At 51.5% G+C, this 17,101-nt stretch overlaps 1 protein-coding gene across 8 annotated transcripts in view; it reads right to left on the bottom strand.

Moving 5' to 3' along the window:
- The window catches only part of MYH14 (myosin heavy chain 14), an 88,855-nt gene that overhangs the window by 19,555 nt on the left and 52,199 nt on the right, over positions 1 to 17,101 (bottom strand). For all 8 annotated transcript variants that reach the window (XM_036068129.2, XM_036068132.2, XM_036068131.2 and 5 more), the window contains 10 exons: positions 16,168 to 16,305; positions 14,059 to 14,182; positions 13,302 to 13,473; positions 11,305 to 11,517; positions 10,635 to 10,779; positions 10,291 to 10,497; positions 8,213 to 8,317; positions 7,974 to 8,126; positions 6,498 to 6,746; positions 2,003 to 2,215 (listed from right to left, as the gene is read on the bottom strand). In XM_036068129.2, coding sequence (XP_035924022.2) covers positions 2,003 to 2,215; positions 6,498 to 6,746; positions 7,974 to 8,126; positions 8,213 to 8,317; positions 10,291 to 10,497; positions 10,635 to 10,779; positions 11,305 to 11,517; positions 13,302 to 13,473; positions 14,059 to 14,182; positions 16,168 to 16,305 — 1,719 coding nt within the window. The remainder of the gene's footprint in view (positions 1 to 2,002; positions 2,216 to 6,497; positions 6,747 to 7,973; positions 8,127 to 8,212; positions 8,318 to 10,290; positions 10,498 to 10,634; positions 10,780 to 11,304; positions 11,518 to 13,301; positions 13,474 to 14,058; positions 14,183 to 16,167; positions 16,306 to 17,101) is intronic.

Genomic DNA, 17,101 nt, shown 5'->3' with positions numbered 1-17,101 from the left:
AGTGTTCCTTGGCCTGTCGGGGCCTCTCTGTTACCCATGCCGCTGGCCCTGAGCCCCTCCCCAACCCAGCCTTAGTCACAATGGTCATTTAACATGAGCTTATGTGTCTTTTTGTGCAATGCCCACCCCCATACCGCACTGTGAGTTCCACAGGGGCAGGGACCCTATCTACCTGTCAGTACTGCCCAAAGAACCTCATGGAAATTCTCATCAGGGACAGGGTCTACTTTCTGCCCTCAGAAGAGGCCAACAGGTTTCCCCTCCTATTTGGCACCTGCCATTCAGTTTTATTTGCTGGAAGGAATTCAACTTTCTCCCATCAACATCCTATTCCCCACAAAGTAGGCCTTTGGAGTCACCATGTAGAACTTGGCCGTTTTCCCAAAGGAGAGACCTTAGTAGTCTGAGTATGAGCTGGATTTTGGCTCTAGAGTGCCTGGGGCTGCAGGCCAAGGTATGTCACGGGGCTTAGGGGTTCTCTCCAGGCTTGGCTAAAAGCTCCATCAGATATACACTGGAGCGTGTAGAGAAGATAAAGCCCTTATCCGTTGTACCCATGAGAGTACGTTGTTGGCAATGAGGAAGGACATCAGGAGCGTGTCTGCCCAGGGCCTCACTGAACCACGTCGTCTGTCAGTACCTCCCCTCACCAGTCAGGGGGGCTGGTGTCCCTGGGCCTGTCCTTGCTGCTGCTCCATAAGTATATTTATTGGACAAACTAAGGAAGGATGGAGTGGAGGGTGTGATGGACCTTTCAGAAGGCTGGGATGCTGGCTGGCTGAGTAGGGACTGGGGACAGGCCTAGGGGACTCCTCCCTGGCCCTGGGGGGAGCCTGTATGTGCTCAGTGGGGTTGGGGGTGGCAAGGTGGGATGTCCTCACCCTGGGTATGTGGTGTGTGTGAGGGGATGTATGTGTGTGTGGTGTGTGTGAGGGGATGTGTGTGTGGTGTGTGTGCTGTGTGTGAGGGGATGTATGTGTGTGTGCGGTGTGTGTGAGGGGATATACGTGTGTGTGTGTGGTGTGTGTGTGTGGTGTGTGTGAGGGGATGTATGTATGTGTGCGGTGTGTGTGGTGTGTGAGGGATGTATGTGTGTGTGGTGTGTGTGAGGGGATATATGTGTGTGTGGTGTGTGTGTGGTGTGTGTGAGGGGATGTATGTGTGTGTGCAGTGTGTGTGTGGTGTGTGTGAGGGGATATGTGTGTGGTGTGTGTGAGGGGATGTATGTGTGTGTGGTGTGTGTGAGGGGATATGTGTGTTTGGTGTGTGTGAGGGGATGTATGGGTGTGTGCGGTGTGTGTGAGGGGATATACTGCGTGTGGTATGTGTGGTGTGTGCGAGGGGATGTATGTGTGTGTGCGGTGTGTGTGTTGTGTGTGTGTATGTGGTGTGTGAGGGGATATATGTGTGTGTGTGCAGTGTGTGTGTGGTGTGTGTGAGAGGATGTATGTGTGTGTGCGGTGTGTGTGAGGGGATATATTGTGTGTGGTGTGTGCGAGGGGATGTATGTGTGTGGGGTGTGTGTGTGGTGTGCAGTGTGTGGTGTGTGCATGTGCACACAGTCATGTTTGGGGTGTGGTTCTCAGGCTGTACGTTGTGGTAAATTCTCTTCACGTGCTCTGACTATTCATACACACATGCAATGAGTGGTTCTCATGCCCTGTGTACATATGAATGGGTGTGTTCTCCAGAAGATTCTCCTCCTGTTCTGTGTATCTGTATGTGAACATGCGTGTTGATGAACGGCTTTCCTTACTTCCTGCATGTGTGAACACATGTGTTTGGTGGAAGATTCTCCTCACACTGTGTATGTTATGGGAGCACGTATGCCTGGTCAGCAGCTCTCCCCCCATTCTGTGCTGGGCATGAACACGTAACTTTGATGGCTGATGCTCTTCATGTTCCGTGCATGAGCGCGCGCACGTGTGGATGTGCCGCCCAACGTCAGGGGTGCATGCAGTGGCCGGCATGTGTGTCTTGGGGAGTGGGGGCCCCTGCTCACGGTCTTGCCGGCATCGTCCTTGCTGCTCAGCAGGGCTTCCATCTCTGCCCGCAAGGCCCGGTTCTGCCGCTCCAGCTCCTCGCGTGCTTCCTGCTCCTCCTCCAGCGCCCGCGTCAGTGACAGGGCCCGAGCCTCGCGCTCCCGGCCCTCCGCCTCGACCCGCTCACGTTCCTCCACCGCCCGCAGTACAGCTGCCTTCTCCTCTGCCAGGAGCTTCCGGGTTGAGGGAGATGGGGTGGGGGAAACAGATTAGCTGAAAGGAGTGTACAAGTGGATGGGGAAGAGGGAGCAGCCAGGGACAGAGAGAGAGGGAGACAAAGGCAGAGACACAAGAGGGAGGTAGAGGGATTAAAGTTGCAACTGTGTCCCAGACCAGCCCAACTCCTGAGTGGATCAAACTGATGAGCCCCTCACTCTAGAAACCCAACAGAGGAAGGGTTATTTTTTCCTCCTGGGGTAGTGGTAAAAAAACATGTACATAATTTTTAAAAACGTACTTCAACCTTTGCTGTTTTTTTTAAGACACAGAAATTAGCAATAATAAAACTTGTAAGACGTGCCGAAAGGGAAGAGAACAGGGCTCATGGTCAAGAGAAAAACGAGTCCATGGAAACAGACCAACAGATGACCTCCACACTGGGATCATCGCACAAGGACTTTAACGATGATTAGTAAACTTCAGGACCAGATGGATACAGTGGGTGAAGACCCAAGGTTATTGCAGGAGGGATTTGAAACTAAAACAGAACCAATTAGAGAGGCCAGGACTGAAAAACATGATATCTGAAATCAAAAAGTCATTGGAGGAAACCGAGAGCAGACTTGACACATCAGAACCAGTAAACCTGAAAGCAGGTTGATAGACATGATCTAAATAGAGAGGGAGGGGCCCCTGGGTGGCTCAGTCCTTAAGCGTCTGCCTTCGGCTCAGATCATGATCCCAGAGTCCTGGGATCGAGCCCCGCATCGGGCTCCCTGCTCCGCGGGAAGCCTGCTTCTCCCTCTCCCACTCCCCCTGCTTGTGTTCCCTCTCTCGCTGTGTCTCTCTCTGTCGAATAAATAAATAAAAAAAAATCAAAATAAATAAATAAATAAATAAATAGAGAGGGAAAAAAAAAGGAAAAAAAAGACTGTAAAAAAATTAACAGAGCGAAAATAACCCGCAGGGCGGCATCAAGCAGTCAAACACACAGGTACTTGGAGTCCCACAGGAAAGGGGAAGAAAAAGGAAAGGAAGATGTGAAACTGTCTTCATTCATAGAAAACAGGGTCACTAACGTAGAAAATCCAATAAAATCTATAAAAAAAATCTGCTAACACTCATAAGTGAGTTTAGCTAATAAATTGTAGGATACAAGATCAATACATAAAAACCGATTGTATTTCTATATACTGGCAATCAGAAACTGAAATAAAAACCGGAACCATTTAGTTTAAGTAATCCCTGTACCCAGTGAGGGGCTCGAACTCACGATCCCGGGATCAAGAGTCGCATGCTCTTCTGACTAAGCCAGCCAGGCGCCAAAACCAGAACCACTTAAAACAGCATCGACAATATGAAATGGTTGGAAATAAATCTGATGAAAGATGTGAAAGATGTACACTGAAAAGTACACAAAGGGGGCGCCTGGGTGGCTCGGTCGGTTAAGTGTCTGCCTTCAGCTCAGGGCATGATCCCAGGTCCTGGGATCCAGCTCCGAGTTGGGCTCCCTGCTCAGCGGGGAGCCTGCTTCTCCCTCTCCCTCTGCCTGCCGCTCCCCCTGCTTGTGCTCTCTCCTCCTCTCTCTGTCAAATAAATAAATAAATAATTTTTAAAAAGTACAAAACGTAAAGGAGATCTAAATAAATGGGCACATGTACCACGTCCCTAGGCGAGAAAACTCAGTATTATTAGGATATCAGTTCTTCCCAGATTAATCTGTAGATTCAACACACTCCCAAATCAAGAGGATTTTCTTTCTGTGTATGGAAACTGACAAACAGATTCTAAAATACATGCGGAAATGCGAAGGACCTGAAAGAAGCAAAACAACTTTGAAAAAGAAGAAAAGATTGGACAACTGGTGCTACCTGATTTTTAATATCAATGCAAGAATGAGTCAGTAAAGAAAGTCTTTTCAGCAGTGTTCAAACAATTCAACAGCCATATATAAAAAATTAATTTGGAGCCATGATAGCACAATATAAACAAATTAACCCAAACTGGATCACAGACCTAAATATAAAACAGCAAAGTAGAAAATTTCTGGAAAAAAAATATAGGAAATCTCTGTGACCTTGGGTTAGGCAAAGTCTCCTCAGACACAACACTAAAAAGCATAGCCCACCAAGTGACAAATTAGTAAATAGGACTTCATCAAAATTCAAACCTCCTGCTCTTTGAAAGACTCTATGAAGAGCAAAAGGTCAAGCCGCAGACTGGACGAAAACAGATGCAAAGCAATACATCTGGTAAAGAACTTATATTCACCATATATAAAGAACTTTCACAAGAAGAAGAAGAATGTAGCAGGAGGGGAAGAATGAAGGGGGGGAAATCGGAGGGGGAAAAGAACCATGAGAGACGATGGACTCTGAAAAACAAACTGAGGGTTCTAGAGGGGAGGGGGTTGGGAGGATGGGTTAGCCTGGTGATGGGTATTGAGGAGGGCACGTTCTGCATGGAGCACTGGGTGTTATGCACAAACAATGAATCATGGAACAGTATATCTAAAACTAATGATGTAATGTATGGGGATTAACATAACAATAAAAAAATTAAAAAAAAAAAAATAAAGAACTTTCACAATTCAATAATAAAAGAAACAACCCCACCCCCAAAACAAAACAAAGGAAACAACCCAATTTTAAAAAAACGGGCAGATGATTTGAACAGACACTTCACCAAAGAGGTATACAGGGCAAATAAGCACATGAAAGATGCTCAATGTCACTGCTCATTAGGAAAATGTGAAGTCAAACCACCACATCCTATTAGAAAGACTAAGGTTTTATTCATAATAGTCCCAAACTAGAAACCACTCAAATGTTCATCAACAAGTTAATGGTTTTCAAAATGTGTTCTATCGACACAGGAATAATACTCAGCAGTAAAAAAAAAAAAAAGGGAATAAATAATTATTAAAAAATTTTTGTTTTATTAAGTTATCTCTATGCCCAACGTGGGGCTCGAACTCACGACCCCAAAATCAAGAGTTGCATGCTCGACCAATGGAGCCAGGCAGGTGCCCTGAGGAATGAATTATTAATCCATGCAAAAACATGAATGAATCTCAAAATAATTGAGTGAAAGAAGCCAATCAAAAAAAGAGATTTACATGAGAAGAATTTATATAAAATTCTAGGAGAAACAAAGAGAGCCTTGATAATCGATGGTACAGTAGTAAGTGGTCAAACATACATGTGTTTGGAGTCTGAAAAGAAGAGGAAAGAGAGAATGGGGCAGAAAAGATATTTAAAGAAATAATGGCCGAAAATTCCACATTTGATCAAAAACATGAACCAGAGCTGTGGGATAAATACAAAAGCCCACAGCTGCATATATCACAAACTGCTAAAAACCAAAGATAAAGAGAAAAAATTTAAGCCAGACAGGAAAACATAGATCCCTACAAAGACACAGGATTTGAATGATTGCTAACTTTTCATCCAAACCAATGGAGGCCACAGAAAATGGAACAATCTCTTCAAAGTGCTTAAAGCATAAACTGTTCACCTAGAATTCAAGAGCCAATGATATATCCTTCAAAAATGAAGGGAAAATAACGACTCTCCCGTTTTCTAGATGAAGAAAATAAGGCACAGAGAGGTTGGGCAACTCATCCAAGCCACACAACCAGAAGGGGCCGAGCTGGGATTTGTACCTCAGGGTTGCCTGATCTTAATGCTGTAGGGTCCTATGATTTTTATTTCATCCTCAGATTGCCAGATGCTTAAGATTATCCCCATTTCCCAGATGGGCAAACTGAGGCGGAAATGGGAAAAGCAGCTTGCCTGAGGTACACAGTGTGTCAGCAGGAGGAGCAAGATGTGTTATTTCATTTATTCCTCATCAGTACACTCTGGTGCACCTTCAGGATATCTTGGGGAGTAAGAGTAGGTACGACCAGGGCGCCTGGGTGGTTCAGTCAGTTAAGCCTCTGACTCTTGCTTTTGGCTCAGGTCACAATCTCAGGGTCGAGGGATCAAGCCCTGCATCAGGCTCTGTGCTGAGCGTGGAGCCTGTTTGAGGTTCTCTCTCTCCCTCTCCCTCTGCCGCTCCCCCTGCTCACATGTGAGTACCCCACCCACCCCCCTCTCTTAAAAACAAAAAGTGGGTACTACTAATAATTATGTTGGGACAAGAGACATAAACCAGGATGGATGGGGGGGCCTATTTGACAGAGGCTTAGAGGGAAAAAGCATCTTGCCCGATGGTCCCCCCAAATTCACAGCTGAGCCGCGGAAGCGCGACAGAGCACCCAGACTTCCCACCCGGGAACCTGAGGTGCCCCACCTGGTCGAACTTGCGCTGCTTCTTCTCCAGCGTGCTCACGAGCTGCCGCTGCTGCTCCAGGTCCATGATGGCATCGTCCAACTCCTGCCCCAGCTGCCGGCGGCCCCGCTCCAGCCGCTCCACCACCTCGGTCTTTTCTGCCAGGCGCTGGGCCAGGGCCTCGGCCTCGCGGGCTGCCCGGCGCCGCGCCTCCTCCCCAGCTTCCAGTGCCCCCGCCTCCTCCTCCTGGCGCCTCCGCCACTCTGACAGCTGGGGGTGGGGGTGGGAGGAGAGGGTGGGTGGCAGTCATGGCTGCAACCAAGGTGTGAGCTGGTAGTGCCCCACTTCCCAGAGGAGGAGACTGAGGCTGGAGGAGGGAAGTGACTCGCTGCACTGGGTTCTTCTGCCTTGGAGCAGGGTTGAGGTTGTGAGTTGTGTGAACCTCAGCTTCTTCAGGAGATGAAAATTACTCCCACAGGGACCCAGAGGATGAATCAGACCTGGACTCCGCCCTGGGGAACCCCCCTTGATGGGGGGGAGACTGAGCATCATGCCCAGGGTGGTGGAGGCTAAGGTAGGAGAAGCATGGGAGCCGTGGGTGCCCACAGGAGGAATTTAGAATCTGTTTAGAACGTTCAAGAGAGACTTCCTGGAGGAGGGGGCATTTGAGATGGATCCTGAAGTATGCATAGGAGTCTGCCAGTTGAAGAAGGATATTTACAGGCATGCATTCAGCACTCATTCATTCAACAAGCATTTCTCCAGGCCTCCTATACGTCAGGTTCCATGTTGGCCTGTGCTGAAGACCGAGAGCTAACTCTGAGGGGGTCCCGCTTTCAAGGAGCTCCCATTCCGGTGGGGGGACCCATGGGCAGAGACAGTTCCAGCCCAAGGTGACTGGAATGGGGATGAGGAGAAAAAAGGGTGTGGGAGCTCAGAGTGGGGCAGTGAGGGACCTCCCACAACAGGAGAGGCTGATATTGAGTCCTGAAGAATGAAAAGGGTTTCTCGTGTGAAGTGGAGAAGGAGGTGAGAGATGAACACAGCTAAAGACACGGAAGGGCCAGCAAAGGCAGGGCCAAGAGGCACACGCTCTATCCTGGGGGCGCGGGGAGCCAGGGAGAGCTGTGAGCAGGGGAGGAGCAGGGGCAGCTCTGTGGTAGAAAGACCGCGCGGAGGATGAGCTAGAAGGGGAGAAACTGGAGGCAGGGAGGTCTGAAGGGAGGCTGAGACAAGGATCCAGGCGACAGAGGATGAGGCCTGAGCAGGTCTAAGTCTGTGCAGATGCAGAGTAGGGGTGAAAGAGAGTCGGGGGAGGAGGAGTGGGCTCTGCACTGACAGGCTGTGGGCTGAGGGAGAGTCAGAGATGAGAATGGGGGTCTCCTGGGTGTCTGGCCTAGGACCAGGTGGGCAATGGGGCCATCCCTGAGCTGGGGAACCCAGGAGGAGCGGGTTGGGACTGGAGGCCCCTCGAGGTCGCCCTCCAGGGCTGCTCACCTGGGCCTGGGCAGTCTGCAGCTCGCGGCCCGCCCGCTCCCTGGCGGCCCCCTCCTCCTCCAGCTGCTCCCGCAGCCCAGCCACCTCAGCCTCCAGGCCTCGCGCCCTAGACCCCAAGGCCAGCTTCGCCCTGCTCTCTTCCTGCAGCATTTCCTGCAGAGGGCGGGGAACACGGAAGTCAGGTGAGGGCAGAGGGTGGGGAGGCATGGGGAGTGGGCTGCGGGGGGGGCCGGCCTCACCTGGGCGTCGTGGAGCTGGGCCTCTGCGCTGCTCAGCTCCTTGCTCAGCCGGATGGCTCTGGACTCAGCCTCACTCAGGGCCCCAGACACGTTCTCCAGTTCAGCCTGCGGGGAAGGGGCACCTTGCAATGGCGGCTTCCACCCGGTTGACCCCAGCCGCTCCTCCCCCTCAAATCCCTGCTACACTGGGCTGGGGACGATGATGCCAAGCGGGGTAGCTGCTGGGGAAACCAGCCTGGTGGTTCCTCAAATAGTTAAACGCAGAGTTTCCATGTGGCCCTCACTCTCCAAGGGAAGGAAGCCTACTGGTTTCACACACCAATAGCGCTATTCCCAGTTTATATCAAGGGAAGCTGAGGCACAGAAAGGTTACAAAATTTGCCCAAGATGACAGAGTGTGTTGTCCAAAATGGTAGCCACCAGCCATACGTGGCTACTTAAATTTAAAAACTAAAATTAGGGCGCCTGGGTGGCTCAGTTGGTTAAGCGACTGCCTTCGGCTCAGGTCATGATCCTGGAGTCCCGGGATCGAGCCCCACATGGGGCTCCCTGCTCGGCAGGGAGTCTGCTTCTCCCTCTGACCTTCCCCACTCTCATGTGCTCTCTCTCTCTCTCACTCTCTCAAATAAATGAATAAATAAAATCTTTAAAAAAATAAAAATAAAAATAAATAAAAAAAAAAATAAAAACTAAAATTAAATAAAAGTAAAAATCCACCTCCTCAGCTTTGCTCCCTACATTTTGAGTGTTCAGTGGCCAAGTGGATTGGATCGTGCAAATACAGAACATTTCCATCACTAAAGAAACTTCTAGCGCTGTCCGGAACTCTTGCTATCAGCCACCCAACTCTACTTCTGGTGTCACTCTTATGTGTGTGATATGTAAAACATTTAGTACAGTGACCTCTAGGTAGCATGATTCCATTTGGGGCAGATCCCGGCTGTCCCCACAAATCCACTCTTCCCTGGTCCCACTATGACAGTCTATTCACTAGGCCTGTGGCTAGTGAAACTACATTACCCAGCCCCCCTTGCAGCTAGCTGTGGTCACGTGATTACGTGATGGCCAATGGAATATAAGCAAAGGGATGTATGCAAATTTTGTCACTCCCTCTCTTTTTCTTCCTAAACAGAAGCACGGATGTGCCCATAATCCAGATTTGATTCTGAAGATGAGGGCGATGCTCTCAGGGACAGTGGCACGACAAGACCAAGGCACCCGGATCTTAAATGACCTTGTGGAGCACAGTATCCTGCCGGCCTCCACTGCTTACCCTGAGTCTTTCTTGAGAGGGAAAGACACATGTCTTTCACTTAAGCTGATGGATTCTGGGGTGCTTTTGTTATATAGTAGTTTAGCTTTTACCCTAACTAATACAGCATTTTAATCTGGAAACTAACTGTAGTGGTGTTTTCCCCTGGAGGAATTGGACAACTAAAAATCATTCCTCCTGGGGCCCCTGGCTGACTTAGTCAGTTGAGCATTCGACTCGATCTCGGGTTTGTGAGTTTGAGCCCCGCGATGGGTGCAGAGATTACTTAAAAATAAATTATTTTTAAAAATTATTTTTTTTAAAGTCGTTTTTTCCTTCAGTTTTTCTGCTTCTTTGTATTCTTAGTTATGCATAAGTATCAGCCATTTATAGAAACACAATAAAATTAAAACATAAAAGTCCACATTTCTTTTAACAGTCACAGTATGATATCATCCCCACACAGTTCCATGTGTCCAAACGGGGCTTTTCTCATCAGAATACAGATTACTGAAGGCTTCTCAGAGGGTGAGGGGTCATGGTAGGGTTAAGAGCTATAGGGTCAGGCATGCTTGGGTTCAAGTTTTGGCTCTGAGGGATCTTAGACGATCAGCCTCACCTCCCTGGGCCTCGGTTTCCTCGGATGTAAAAGGGGAACGATATTAGGAGTCAGGAAGATTTAGTGAAATACATAGGATAGTTGGTATAAAGTAATTGCTCACCGAATCCCAGCTACTCGTGCGTGATCATGCTGGAAGAGTTCGAAGGGCTGCTGTGGACCAAACAGAAGCCCACAGAGGGTCCCTGCCCTGGCGGTCCCACTCACCTGGACTCGCTGAAGCTTCTCAGTAGCCTCCACTCGAGCCCGCTCCCCGTCGCCAGCCCGGCCCTGGACCTCCTGTAGCTGGGACTCCAGGCGGCGTCTGCGCTGCTCGCCCTCATGACGTGAGGCCTGCAGGCTGCTCAGCTCCGAACGCAGCTCAGACACTTCGGTCTCCAGGGCCAACCGGGTCTTCTCCCAGGTACCTTTGCTCTGGCAAAGGGAGAGAGACAAGTAAAGATTTATGCTTCCTCCCTCAACCAGACCGGGCACCCTCCTGCCTCAGGGCCTTGGCACTGGCTGTTCCCTCTGCCAGGCCCCCAGGGCTCCCCATTCCTGCCCCAACCCACCCTCCGGGCCTGTTCCAGCTGCTCCGCCAGCTCGCCCAGGGCCTGGCCGTGGCGCTGCCTCAGCTCTTGCACCGCCACTTCGTGAACACGTGTCTCCTCTTCCAGAGCCTTCTTCAACTCTGTCACCTCCTGTTCCCTCCTGGACCTTTTGTGGAGGGAACACGGTTTCAGAAGAGAGAAAGGCAGGGACTTTGGGGAAGTGCCTCCTTTTATTGTTTCCCTTCAAGGATGAGGACCTCACTCTACATTCCCTAAGGGATCTGGGTGGTAACCGAGGGAGGAGTGTGGCTTTAAGGGTGAGCTCCTACCCATCTTTCAAAACCCTATTCAAAAGGCCCTTTCTCAAGGACGTCTTCCTGGACTCCCTCCATAGACGTGGTTTAGGGGCTCGCTCTTATCATCCACAATGCCCTGTGCTGCTCCCTTAGAGCATGCTTTATTCTGGATTGGGTCCCTTTGCCCGACTGCCTCCCCCAGACTGGGAGTCCCTGAGGGAAACGCCTGGGTCTGACTCATCTCTGTCCCCAGCCTGGCCGAGGTGCAGAGCCAATACTCGATAAACAACTGGTGCACGGCTAAACCTCTGTGTCGATGGAGGACTCACACCAAAGTCCCTCTCCTCTCCCTGCACCCTGCCCTGCCCGTGCCCAGGCGTTGCCGGCCGCCTCACCGGAGCTCCTGCTGTGCGTTGGTGGAGTCTAGCGTGTCCTCCAGCTCGCTCCGGAGTGCTTCCAGCTCCTCGCCCAGGTCCCTGCGCTGCTTCTCTGCCTTGGCCCTGGCTGCCCGCTCGGACTCCAGGTCCTCCTGAGCCTCAGCCAGTCCTGCTTGCGCCTCCCGCAGGGATTTCAGCAGCAGGGCCCGGGCACCGCCCTCCTCCTCCACCCTGGGGGTGGACAAGGACCACGGAGTGGGTACAGGGGCAGGCAAAGGGCAGGGATGATTTCTGGGGGCCGGGAGGCCAGGTGGATTTGGGGGTGGTCCATCCCAGGCTGAAATCCCAGCTCTGCCCTTGGGCGCATGCCTCAGTACTCAGAGCCTCAGTTTCCCTAGCTGTAAAATGGAGATGGCACCAAGAGTAATCACAGGGACACTTACTGAGCCCCTGCCACAGGGGACCCTTTACTTTATCATCTCATTTAATGATCACACCAAATGAGAAAACTGATGTACAGAGTGGGAAAGTCCTTGCCCAGGTCACAAGGTCAGCAAGTGGAAGAGCTGACCCCAGCATCTGACCAGCCTCATGACCCCGATGATACACAACCTCTAGCAAAGAGAAGCTGAACTGAGGGGCAGCACTGGCTGGGAGTTAAATTGCTCATGGAGCCACGCAGACCGGGGTTTGGATCCCCTGCTCTCCAGACCGAGCAGGGAGCCCGCGGCGGGGCTCGATCCCAGGACCCTGGGATCATGACCTGAGCCGAAGGCAGACGCTTAACGGACTGAGCCACCCAGGCGTCCTTTAAAGAACACTTTCATACTTCATCCCCACACTAACCTTAGGAGTAGCTTCAAAAGCACCCCCCTTTCACAAATGAAAAAACAGGCTAATTTGCAACGACGTGGATGGAACTGGAGGGTATTATGCTGAGCGAAATAAATCAAACAGAGAAAGACATGTATCATATGACCTCACTGATATGAGGAATTCTTAATCTATGGAAACAAACTGAGGGTTGCTGGAGTGGGGGGTGGGGTGGGAGGGATGGGGTGACTGGGTGATGGACACTGGGGAGGGTATGTGTTCTGGTAAGCGCTGTGAATTGTGCAAGACTGTTGAATCTCAGATCTGTACCTCTGAAACAAATAATGCAATATATGTTAAGAAAGAAAAAAAGAAAAAGAAGAATGTAGCAGGAGGGGAAGAATGAAGGGAGGGAAATCGGAGGGGGAGAAGAACCATGAGAGACAATGGACTCTGAAAAACAAACTGAGGGTTCTAGAGGGGAGGGGGTGCGAGGATGGGTTAGCCTGGTGATGGGTATTGAGGAGGGCACGTTCTGCATGGAGCACTGGGTGTTATGCACAAACAATGAATCATGGAACACTATATCTAAAACTAATGATGTAATGTATGGGGATTAACATAACAATAAAAAAAATTAAAAAAAAAAAGAAAAAACAGGCTAGGGAGGCCGATGGCACGTGGGTGAGGTCAGGTGGCGGAAAAGGGGCGGGGCCAGGGCTTGAACCCAGAAGTCAGATGAGGGTGCAGGTTCTTAACCACACACACACCCCCACGTACCACTGATTATAAGACAACACATTTTTCCACATTTTAACATCTAAGTTGAGCTGCACCTATAATCAAGGGCTCTTGTACAGGGAAAAGGCATTCGTAACACCGAGCGCACACAGTAGGTGCTCCATAATTGCGACTGGCTGTAATCATAATGATAGGATTCCTTTCATGGCCAGAGCGCTTATGAAATCACCGCTGATCCCCTATTCCGACCGCGGAACTGGGCAAGTCACTAGACACGCGGGGCCTCGTTTCACTCCTCCCTTAACCCGGCGGGCTTGGAACTCTCGTCGGGTCCAGGTTACAGAAGGGGACACTGAGGCTCCGCGGGGCTGCGGCGCATGCGCGCTGGTGGAGTCTCCCCGCGGCGCCCCTCCCGCGGGCAGGCCACGCACTGTGGGTGGCCGGCCCCCAGCCCCGCGCACCTGGCCAGGGCCGCCTGCAGCTCCTCCTCCTTGCGGCCCAGCTGGGCGCGCAGCTCCTCCCCGCGCTGCTGCTGCTCGGCCATCTGCTCCTGCAGCTCCGAGCTCTCCCCGTCCAGCCGCCGCTTCAGCTTCTCCAGCTCCTGGCGGCCCTTCTCCTCCTTCCGGAGGCGGTCTGGAGGCGGGAGTGGGGGCCATGCAGAAGGGCGCCGGACCCCCCGCCCAGCAGCTCGCCGACACCCGCGGCCCCGCCCCCGGCACTGGCTGCGGTGGGGGTGGCGGTAAAGCTGCGGCTCAGCATCTCCTTCTGTGCCCCCTCTTTCCAGCTTCCCCGACCCTGGGCCCGACCCCCAGGTGCTGTCCTCTCCTCCTCACCCCCAAGTGACAGCCCTGCTCCTGCTCAGTGGCTGTCTCTGCCCTGTCCTCTCCTCTCCTGTCTCCACAGCCTTCTCCTGTGCTCTCTCCCTTCTGATTCTGAGTCAATAGCAAGGGACAGCGACAACAATGTGTCTGAAACAGTGGGACAGTCAGAGAGAGTGACCCAAGACATGGAGGAGAGAGCAAGAGAATATCATTTAGAGTGACAGAAACAACCTAAGAGCTGGGAGGACACCCAGTCTGCCCTGAGCCTTCTTTCCTGCCCCCATTTAGCAGATACGACCACTGAGGCGCCACGGCACGCGACGTTCACCCAACGTCCCCCCACCCCCACCGCCGCCAAGCATGCGCAGTACGGCGTCCCACTGGGGGCGGTGCTCACCCTCCATGTCCACAATCGTGGCCTCGTATTTGAGTCGAAGCTTATTGAGGCTCTTGACCTTCTCCTCCTCCTCGGCCGCCTGTGACGAGAACTCGGCCAGACGCTCCTCCAGCAGCTTCCGCTCCTAAGGGTGGTGGGAGGTGGGGGCGGTCAGAACAGCCCCCCCTCAACGCTCATCTCTGGTGCCTTCTCATCTGCATTTCCGCTCATCTCCACCCTTCCCTGAGCCTCCTGCTCCGGATCCCAACCTTCCTTCCCCATTCTCTTGGGTCTGCAGACCCGTCCCACCCTCACGGGTGCACACGTCGTAACTACAAGCTAGACTCCCATTATTCGAAGAACCCCACCATTCACTAACACACCATCCCACTCATGGGCGCTGAGGTCCATTCCAAATCACGTGCGATTATAAACAACACCGCAGTGAACATCCTTGCCCATCCGCTGCATTCACGTGGGTTCTGGATCCATACCACCCAAAGAATGGGTCTGCGGACCAGGAGCAGCATCAAGTGGGAGCTTTTTTAGAAATGCTGCATCTCAGTTTCCACCCCAGACCCGCTGAATCAGAACCTGCATTTTAACAAGCTCTCCGTATGGTTCCTGGGCACATTAGCATTTGAGAAGCACTGGCCTGGAGCAGTACTTTTCAAACTGTGAGTGGTTCTGGAAACCAATGTAGTGTGTTGGCACTTCCCTTAAAAGGAAAGAAATAGAACAGCGTAGAATGGAATAGCCATTGTACCAGAAGGAACGTTCCAGAAAACTCCTGTGCATCCTTGACCTCTCGACTCAGGTATCATTGCCTCAGATAAGCCTTCCCTGACTACCCTGAGGACAGGTGAGGCACCCGTCACCCCCCATAGTCTTTTTTTTTTTTTAAGATTTTATTTATTTGACAGAGAGACACAGCAAGAGAGGGAACACAAGCAGGGGGAGTGGGAGAGGGAGAAGCAGGCTTCCCGCTGAGCAGGGAGCCCGATGCGGGGCTCGATCCCAGGACATTGGGATCATGACCCGAGCCGAAGGCCGCTTAACCGACTGAACCACCCAGGCTCCCCCTTCCATAGTCTTCTATTCTTTTCTGACAGTTTAAAATTAAGTCACAATGTGTGGTTATGTTTATTTTCTGTGGTGTCTCATCTAGCATCCCTTTCCCCCAGCCCCCTGTGAGGACATAAATGGCTTTCTAGGTTAGTTCAATGCCATATCCCCTGTGCCTAGCCCAGTCCTAGCTGTGGCAGGTAAAAGATGGTGGTGGGTTCTTTGCCATGTCCCCACCCAGGGATGGAGCCTAATTTCCCACCCCCTGAATCTGGGCTGAGCCTATGACTGCTTTAAGCTCAGTGGTCTGCAAACCACAGTGTGCAGGCCAAATCTGGCCCACCATCTGTTTTTATAAATAAAGTTTTATTGGGACACAGTCACACGCATTCGATCATGTACCATCTGTGGCTGCTTTCATGCTACATCGGCGGAACTGAGCGCTTGTGACGGAAGCACAGAGGCCTGCAAAGCGTGAAATATTTGCTATCTGATCTTTTACAAAAGATGTTTGCCAATCCCTGATCTATAGAATGGGGCACAAGTGATGCCGTGTCAGTTTCAGGCTTAATACTTTAAGGGGCCTGGATGCTTCCGCTTCCCCTTCTCAGAGCCCGGAGCTGCCGCGTAAGAAACCCACGCTCTCCTGTGGGGACAGAAGCCACACGAAGGAGCACCGAGATGGCAGACATCCACACCCGGCCCCCACGCCACGGTGACTGCCTCCGAGAGCCACGGAGCAGCTGTGCGACGGAGCCCCAGCTGACCCACAGAAGGATGGGATATAATGAGATGGTGGTGGTCTCCAGCCACGTGGCTTTGGGTGTCTTATGATCTACCAGCGATGGGTAATGACACACAGTAGTTGCTCAATAAATACCTGCTCGGGTGAAGGTGTGACAAAGGGAAAGTGAAGGGAAGAGCAAAGGTTGAAGGGAGACACAGCTGAGACTGAGAGCCTGAGACCCCTAGGGGGGGCGCTAGCTGGGGGAGACGCCGAGAGAGACTCACCCCCCACCCCATGCACCACAGCTCCCTGCCCCTGGGGGCCTACAGGCCACCGACCTTGCTCAGCTTGGCATTCTGATCTTCTAAGAGTAGCAGGTCTTCCTCAAATTTCTTCAGCCTCGCTTCTGTGGTCACCTTCTCCAGCTGCAGCTTCTGCCGCGCCCCCTCCTCGGCCTCGAGGTGGTTCTCCAGCTCCTGGAGAGGGGAGGGGCAAGGGATGAGGACCCAGGGGCCGGGGGCTGGCATGAGATGGGAAGGACAGGGTGGAGGGGACGGTCCCAAACCCCGCGGGCTTGTGGCTCAGACAGGTCCCTGCTCTGGGCGAGGCTGGGAAGGAGCAAAACTTTACTGGCCTTCCCGTTTCATTCATTACCCCTGAGCCTTCCCTGAGGGCCCTGTGTGTGCCTGTTCCAGGCACCAAAAATAGATACACATCTTTGTCCTTATGGAAATGACATTCTTGTGTGTGCGGGAAGATTATAAGCCAAAAATATAATAAATAAACACATCATACAGACAGGCACTGTCCACTGTGGTAACATGTGGTGTGAGACTGGAAATTAAGATTCGATATTGGGTGACAGCGTGGAAGGATGTCAAGGGCATTGTGCTAGGTGAGGTAAGTCAGAGAAAGACAAATAGCGGATGATCTCACTTATGAGTGGAATCTAAAAAACAAAACCAAAAACAAAACGCTGAGCTCATAGGTACAGAGAAGAGATGAGCGGTTGCCGGGGGGCGAGGGACGGTCAGTGAAGTGGGTGAAGGGGGTCAAGAGATACACACTTCTAGTTACAAAATAAATAAATCCCGGAGAGGTAATGGACAGCATGACTGTAGTTCATAACACTGTACTGTATATTTGAGAGTTGCTGATAGAGTAGATCTTAAAAGTTCTTATCACTAGAATATTTGTTCTTGTTACTATGTAAGATTATGGATATTAACTGGACTTACTGTGGAGATCACTTCCTGATATATACAAATATTA

This window comes from Halichoerus grypus, chromosome 15, assembly GCF_964656455.1.
Source record: "Halichoerus grypus chromosome 15, mHalGry1.hap1.1, whole genome shotgun sequence".
NCBI classification, from domain to species: Eukaryota; Metazoa; Chordata; class Mammalia; order Carnivora; family Phocidae; genus Halichoerus; species Halichoerus grypus.
This window is presented reverse-complemented; position numbering and strand designations above follow the sequence as displayed.